General features: G+C 47.3%; 1 protein-coding gene across 1 annotated transcript; it reads left to right on the top strand.

Annotated features, from left to right (window-relative positions):
* On the top strand, positions 380–5,308 carry FAM84A (family with sequence similarity 84 member A). The gene is made up of 2 exons (XM_003125420.6): positions 380–957; positions 1,937–5,308. The coding sequence occupies exons 1-2, from the start codon at positions 640–642 to the stop codon at positions 2,849–2,851; spliced, it is 1,233 nt and encodes a 410-aa protein (XP_003125468.1). The 5' UTR covers positions 380–639; the 3' UTR covers positions 2,852–5,308.

Raw genomic sequence — 8,315 nt, 5'->3', positions numbered from 1 at the left:
CCTTTCTCACAGGCAGACAATTGGAGGTCAAAATCAGGCCCAATCAAGGAGAGGGTGGCCAAGTCTCTGACTTTTCATTCGCATCTGACACCGCGCTTCTTTTAAACCAGGCGCCCGTGCTGGGTCAACAGTTTCACGCGGGTCAAAGGAGATGAGCCAAAGATCAAGATGAGAGGCGCAATTTCAAAGGCGTCGGTCGGTGCCTGGCAGGAAAAAGTCTGTTCGCTGACGACCAGCCCAGGGGCCATAAGGAACCCAGTCTCAGCGGGCTCCAGCAGGGCCGCGAGTGCCCGCCTCTGACAATGTCATTCCCCGCCCCGGGCCGCGCAGTGTTTGGGGTGCACTGGAACTCCCTCTCCACCCCCAAACTCAGCTTCATTGCTAGAGTCTTTTCTCCCGGAACACAGAAAACCTGCGGACTGTGCTCTCAGTTACAATCGGTCAGAGCAGCAGCGCAGCGCAGCTGTACGGAAGCTCCCCGCCCCTCGCGCGCTCCCGGCCGCCGCTCACGCCTCCGCTCCCGGGGGCGGCGCTCGCTCGAGTGCGCGGGGGCAGGACGGGACGGGGCGGGGCGAAGCGCGAGCTGCTCCCCTCCCCCTCTGGAAGAGATTGACGAGGGCTGGGCACCAGCCCCAACCAATGAGCGCATCCCGGGGCGGGCCCTGGAACCAGCGGCTCAGGCTACTTAGAGTCGTCCGCGGGGCTGAAGGAAACCAGAACCGAGTCGGGACTGCTCAGGTGGAGCCCGCAGTCCTGCCAGCGCCAACCAGCAGGCGCACCAACACCGCTCCGGAGACTGCACCGCACCGATCCGCGCGGGACAGAGCGGAGCCGCAGCCCCACGCGTCGCCCAGGACCCGCTCGCCAGCACTACCTCCTCCGGACTACCGCCGCAGCACCCATGGGGACCAGGAGACTTTAAAGGAGTTTGGGGTTTCGGGAGCAGGGAAATCACGGGTACGAAGAGGCGGCTTTATTTGCCTTGGCAACGTGTTTTCTTCGTCCGATTGTTGGCCTCTGTGCCCGGTAGGAGGGTGGGGGTCTTTTAGCTGAAAGTGGATCTGCCTACACAACCAACACCCGCACACACACACACACACACCGCGCCGGCTTTCCCCATCCTTCCCTTGCCTCTTTGTTAGGTTATTTTAGACAGAGCAGCCTCGCCCTGGCGCAGTCAGATTGCTTCTGCTGGGAGAAGGCAAGAGAACTAAGGGGCAGAGTGCACCTGCCTGCGTGGGCAGGTGTGCCCGGGTGCGTGGGTGTACGTGCACTAGCGAGCGTGCAAGCCTGTAATTAGAATTCTGTTACGGATGTGGGGATCTGAGTGGCTCGTCTCGAAGATTTATCATTATGTGTGGATGTGACATTGTCACACCAGTATACTAGCTTGTCAGTGTCTGGACCCCAAGTGTGCAAAATTTTGCTGGTGTCAAGTGAGTGCCTGCGAATGTGTCCGATTGTCATTGTGCGAGGCGCTGTCGAGGAGTGTAATCTAGTGTAGAAGTGAGAGGTGGGCTGGAGAGTGTGGGCGGAATTATAAAATGTGAGCGCAGCTTGCTCCAAGCTCTGGGGCCTCGGCGCCCCTTTCTTCCAATCTACCCCTCCGTCCTTTCCTGAGTGTCCCGACTCCCACGCTGCTACAACCCGCCATGTCCTCCCCACTGGGACCCCACACGCCGCCAGCCCTACAGCCTTTTCTCTTGTGGGAGTTGGACCGGGTTCCCGTGTAAGGTCCGAGGCTGTACCCGCTTTCGCCCAGCTGACTGGTGGCTTCTGTTCGGGTCCTGGACCCGGGTAGGCACAGGGAACTCGGCTGGTGCGGCTGACTCCAGTACAGACGCGCCGGCGGCCAGGTCCCAGTGGGCACTGCTTGTCGTGGGGAGGGGCAGCCCGACTCTGACCGTGCCTCTCCCTCTTCTCTGTGCTTCCGCAGATCCCCTCTCCTGGCCCTCACCTCGCCGCGTCATTGATGGGCAACCAACTGGACCGCATCACCCACCTCAACTACAGCGAATTGCCCACAGGGGATCCGTCGGGGATCGAGAAGGACGAGCTGCGGGTCGGGGTCGCCTACTTCTTCTCGGATGAGGAAGAGGACCTGGACGAACGCGGCCAGCCCGACAAGTTTGGCGTGAAGGGCCCCCCGGGCTGCGCTCCGTGCCCAGAGAGCCCCAGCCGCCACCACCACCACCTGCTGCACCAGCTGGTCCTCAACGAAACTCAGTTCTCCGCCTTTCGGGGCCAGGAATGCATCTTTTCCAAAGTGAGCGGCGGCCCTCAGGGCGCCGACCTGAGCGTCTACGCGGTCACGGCGCTGCCCGCACTCTGCGAGCCCGGCGACCTGCTGGAGCTGCTGTGGCTGCAACCCGCGCCGGAGCCGCCCGCGCCCGCCCCACACTGGGCCGTCTACGTGGGCGGCGGGCAGATCATCCACCTGCATCAAGGCGAGATCCGCCAGGACAGCCTGTACGAGGCGGGCGCGGCCAACGTGGGCCGGGTGGTGAATAGCTGGTACCGCTACCGCCCGCTGGTGGCCGAGCTAGTGGTGCAGAACGCCTGCGGTCACCTGGGCCTCAAGAGCGAGGAGATCTGCTGGACGAACTCGGAGAGCTTCGCCGCCTGGTGCCGCTTTGGCAAGCGGGAGTTCAAGGCGGGAGGGGAGGTGCCCGCCGGCACGCAGCCCCCGCAGCAGCAGTACTATCTCAAGGTGCACCTGGGTGAGAACAAGGTGCACACGGCCAGGTTTCACAGCCTGGAAGACCTCATCCGCGAGAAGCGCCGCATCGACGCCAGTGGGCGCCTGCGTGTGCTCCAGGAGCTCGCCGACCTCGTGGACGACAAGGAGTAGCGGGGGGAACAGCCCCTCCTCCAGTCTCCCCGCGCCCTGCTCCCTCCCCCACGCCCGGGCTTCCAGGCCGGCGACTCATCATACCTGACCCCTCGAGTGGCCGCCGCCAGTGGCCAGTGCCCAGGCTGCAGCCTTGCACCCCTCCGGCAAGGGGCAGGAAGTCTCAGGAACTGGTCCCGGGACTGAAAGAGCTGTGTGGGCCCGGCTGAGATCCCCAGTGGTGGTGATGGTGTAGGGAACCCCAGCGTGCGCCTTCCCCTTGAGTTTTAAGTGGGGAGAAGAGAAGGGGCCGAGGGGAGCAGGGACTAAGCCTCCCCCACAAGTTACTGGTCAGTGATGATCACCCGACTTACTAGAAAGGGACCCTCACAGCCCCAAACGCGCACACACAAACCGGTGGGAGGTGAGAATTGATCTTTTCCGGGCACAGTTCAGCTCCAGTATGGTTGGGTCCCCAGATTGCAGGATTTCCAAGAAATCCAGCCTGTCCCTCATGCACTTGTGAATAATTCCACAAGAGAGCACTTGGGGACTCCGGGTTATCCCCGAGGCGGCCTGGGACTTTTCCAGCTCTCCAGCCTTTGGTCTCCTGACTTCGCATCCGCAGCTCCGGGCTCAGCTAGCCAGTGTCTGCTTCCTGCTCTTTCCACCGAGGGAAGCGAAACGCCACCCCCCACCCGCATTTGTCTGTGAGTCTCCCTTGCTGGCAGAAGGGATGCCTTCCCGGTCCCCAGGGGAAAATGGCGCAGCTAATTCGGTGAGGCGAGCCGGCCCCGCCCCCAGCGAGAAGTTCACTTGGTGTCCGCGAACTTGAATTTGTGAAGAGGGCGCTCATTCTTAACCACAAATTGTGCCCTCCTTGAGCTGCGTTTCAGAAATAACCCTGCTTTTACAGGGATTGAAGGAGAGAGAGAAGGAGGGGGAGGACATGGCAACATTCCAGAAACCAGCATTATTACAACACCATAGCCAGTATGTTTAGTTTGGCTTTTCCTAACAGAAATCTCAGAAGGTGGGGAAGGTGGAAATAAAGTTTTAAAAACGAGAGAGCAGTTTTCCAACGATGTCAACAAAGCCTATCGTGTTGATGTTTTTTATTGACCATTTTAGCAACATGCTAATAAAATTTCAAATTGAAATTTTTATTTTCATGGCTTTAATCCATGATAGTTTAAATACTGGGGGCCATTAAGAGTGGATTTAGCTAAGAGCTTAGCTAACATTGCCTTTTCACTCTATTTTTCTCAAATCTCATGAGAATTCTGTTTTTGAATATTGTAGTTAATTGTTTTGGCTTTAAAGGCAGCCCTGGTAATGGTGGAATTGTTAACCAATGTGTGTATTGTGCTGAATTTCTGTCAGTTAAGGGGTTTACTGCTTTGTTGGAAATTGCTAGTGGGTTCCATGATGTTTCTTTTCTCCAGGTTGTATACCATAACCATCCGTATTTGCATTTCTATTTTTCTTCCTGTCCCCCTGATTTTCGTAAAAAAAAAAAAAAAAAAAAAAAAAAAAAAAGACTGTAGAGTTGTTGGCTTTTCCCCCTCCTCCTTGGCCAGTCCCACAATTTATTCCTGAAAATTAGAAAGAACTTAATAGGATCAGGATGAAGTTTTTTTCAAATAATTAAGGCTGTTTGAAACCCCTTCCTTGGGCAAGGACTTGCCCACTTCAGCCCCTGTGCTGGAGCCCCAGCCTGACTGTTACTTGATTCAGTGTGTGTCAGACACCTACAGCATCTATGTCTTTTTCAAGGGAATTTGTCAAATAATGGTGTTGAGCTAATTGTTGCAAGCAATTGCATATTGACAGCTGTGATTTTTTTGGATAGCAAATATTATGGCCAAAGCCAGTTTCTTGGCATTTCAAAAATAATGCAATAAAACCTAGTCGAGGTTAGCTGAGACTGGAAATGGAAATGCCTTTTCTCATGGTAAAATGATTCATTTCTGGGTTTGGTTTTTTTTTTTGTTTATTTAGTTTTTTGGGTTTTTTTGTTTTGTTTTGTTTTGTTTTTCATCCTGGATTCATTCCCTGATCTTGTATCAAGAGATCAGATCAATGAAATATGAACTAGAGTATTTTTCTTAAGCCTATTGAGTGATTTATTTTTTAAAAATGTTTAAACGTGTATGCTTTTCTTTCAGCACATACAACAGCAAAACTTTTGTATTAACGAACTTACCTTTGCATGTATAGAGAACTGAAAATCATTTATTTCCCTAACTTATTCCTCTTTCAAATAACAGATGGCAGATCTGAATCCGAAATTCTTTGTTGTATCTGCACAGTCCACATTCTTTACTGTGTCCTACGACTGTATCTTGGCTCTCTGCTGTATTAAATACCATCCTAAGAACTTGTTCCAACAGGACTCCTTGTGACATTTTGTGTTCCACCTGTCACTCAGAGAGTAGGAACTTTAGCAAAATAAATAAATCGGCCTCTTCCCCTTAATACTAAGATTTATTTCCTTTGATGGAGCATAATCTTGCTAAGATGGTCACTCTAACAGAGGAATGGCTTATCAGCTTTATTCTTGCCAAGACTAGTTTAGCAATAAAAATGAGTTTGGCACCAAAGGAGCACTCATTACTATATTAGTCTATTAAGGATTGGGTTGATGATGATCATTCCACAAATTCACAACAGTAAAACATCAGTCACAAAGGGAACTTGAAAAGTCTGTACAGGTTCTCATATTCCTTCGAAAAAAATTATTATCTATTGGTCAGTATTAACACCAGAGGCAGAATAATTGTAATCATAGTGCATTTTGAGGAGGGAGTTAATCAAGATACTCTCTAAAAGTTTTATGCTGGAAAACATTATATTTTTAGGATGTTATTACACTGGGAATGAAACCAAGAAGGTGGAAGTTCTCTTGGAAAGTGGCATCAGCAGGCATGATTTTTATTATGAGTGAATATAATATCTCTGGATTTTTTATCAGTCATTGAAATTAAGCCAAAAGCCTCCTTACATTTTAATAGAGGTCAAGAATTAAGTTTCGGTTTTAGTTATCCTCAGAGAACAGGGCTTCCTGGTAACTTTCATGATGTTGAGTGTGGCTAAGTTGGTGATTGGTCCTGTTAGTAACCTGGTAGAAAACTATCCTCAGACCCCATTCCTTCTCCACTGCCAGAGGGTGATTCTGTAAAGTGAACTACTTTAAAAAAAAAAAAAGAAGAATATTTTTACTCAAGGAGTGCTTTGCTACACATTTTGTAATTTAAAAAGGGCCAGGGGCTGGAGAAGGAAGAAGGGAAGCTAGGCGTACTTAAAAAAAATTCCTAAAACACTTTTATTCCCAAAGTATATCCCCCCCTTTTTTTTAATCCTGTAGAGCTTACATGTATGCAATTATTTTTTAAATTATATTAATGAGCCATATAGATATCTACAGTTCTAAATATTTAAAAATTTAAATGCCTGTCATGACTGTATTTTATTAAATAAAACAGTCACTTAAAAAATTAAAAGTCACTTAAAGTTAGAAAACACTTGTGCCAGATTAGAACTTCAAACACAGAAGCAGCTGGAAGTTCAATGGCGTTACCTGATCTTCCTACATTTTCAAAATTTTGATGTTTATCTTCCTTCTTGTGTCATGTTTCTGTGGTAAACACTACTGTGCATGCTATTGATGTTTACAAAAGAATTACCTGAATAATCAGTGTATCCTAACAGTCTTCAAACATTCCCTTATTTGCTGTGCCTAAGAGTGTGGTGTCTTTGGCCTCTAATGAATGGAAGAGGGTCGAATTTTAGTGAAATTAATACTAAGTGCACAAACAGAACTACCTAATTTGCTCATATCTAGTGGCCAATTTTTAAGTCATTCTGCTTTCTCTTTTTTAAAACAAATGAAGAGAATCTAGTTAGGTTTGCCTCTCAGAGATGATTTGCCATATGCATAAAGGGTCTGCAGGTGAAAATGTAGGCTTTCAGATTTCTAGAGACATTAAGAACTGTATTCAGAAAATGGTTGTCTACGACCCAATTTAATTTTTTTGTCGACAATTGCTGGCTATTAGAAGAATACATACATATATGTACATACACACATATACACATATGTCCATATAAACATATATACACATATATTAACAGAATATGTATTATCCTTATACACGTGTATATATACACATTTACCTTATATATGTGCATGTGCATATGTGTACACACATATATACATAAATACATTTCTACCTATAGGTAGTAATTGTGATTCATTCAATTATATGTATAATATACACACATGTGCAGAGTATTTGAAAACAAAATGGAGAGTTATTTATCTACAAAAACAGGAGGAAAAGTTCTAGGGTTCAAAATAGCTATCAAGTAACCAGGGCAGCAAGGCAGCTATGCCTAAAATGAAACATAAACGAAAAGAAGAAAATGTGGGTGTTGCAGTTAGCTTTAGTCTCACTTTAAGAAGACTATGTGCCTGTTTAACTAAAACCAACACAAGATTCAAAGCAAAGCTGTATAGATTAGAAACTCACTGGGAAATAAGATATAAGATGAAGGGGGAGGTTATGAAATGATAAAATAAGCTAATAAGCTTTTCCGCAGGAGACGCCTGTTCTCCATTGGAACTGAAGACAGGAACCTAAGATCTTATTTTCCAGCCGTTTAATAATTTATAAAATCTCTTTGATTTCATAACTCATAGGTTGTTGTTTCCCTCATTTGAACTTGCAATGTAAGATATTTAAGTATTTGAATATGATAGGGAAAAGAAAAAATAGTCTTTCCCGCCTTTGAGTCTTGTGATTATTGCATTCATTGGCAGCAGCCATGCTAATACTTTCCCAGGCTGTGGGCTTGACACAGAGTGGGTGCTCAATAAATATAAGACCGAAGCATTTCTCCACTTGAAGTTGTTCTCAGTGATACTTGATCACTAGGAAAACCAGAAGTCCCACCACCTCGCTTGTCTGTAGGGGAACCTAAATTTCTATCACTGAAATTGAAGGGTTTTCCCACCTCAGCAGGCTCACAGAAATATAACTTTTGAAGCTGTAAAGCTGATTTCATTTAAAGGGTATTCTGGATATTCTGTTAGCTTCTAGAAAAAGAAAAAAAAAAATACAGCTATTGAAGATCCAAAGAGAAAATGTTCTCTTACCATTTGGTCAGAGAGGGGAAAGGAAACTAGTAATTCTGACAATAACTTCTCACAACCTCATCTCTTATTTACCACAAGACAGGTCCCCCCCTCCCCCTGCCCATGAAACCACAAGATTATTTCTTCAGAAGGAAGCTTATTATGGAAGGTCTTGCTAAAAATTTTCTTCAGAAGTGCAGGGGAAAACCTACTAGATTGTGAGCTTAATTCCCTGGGAAAATTAAATTTGATGGAGTTTGGTCATGGATATTTTTCTAAATAAACATTACAATAGCTAAATAATTGCTCTACCCATTGGCTTTTATAATCCAATTATTTTTTTAAAAA

The sequence above is a fragment of the Sus scrofa genome, chromosome 3 (assembly GCF_000003025.6).
Source record: "Sus scrofa isolate TJ Tabasco breed Duroc chromosome 3, Sscrofa11.1, whole genome shotgun sequence".
Taxonomy (NCBI): Eukaryota; Metazoa; Chordata; class Mammalia; order Artiodactyla; family Suidae; genus Sus; species Sus scrofa.
Note: the sequence above shows the minus strand (reverse complement) of the source record. Positions and strands in the feature narration are given on the sequence as shown.

Bases quoted from the DNA above. Each gene is read 5' to 3' on its own strand.
- FAM84A (XM_003125420.6), top strand. From the start codon at position 640: ATGAGCGCATCCCGGGGCGGGCCCTGGAACCAGCGGCTCAGGCTACTT. The intron at 958-1,936 runs GTACGAAGAGGC...GTGCTTCCGCAG, and splicing joins CGGGAGCAGGGAAATCACGG to ATCCCCTCTCCTGGCCCTCA.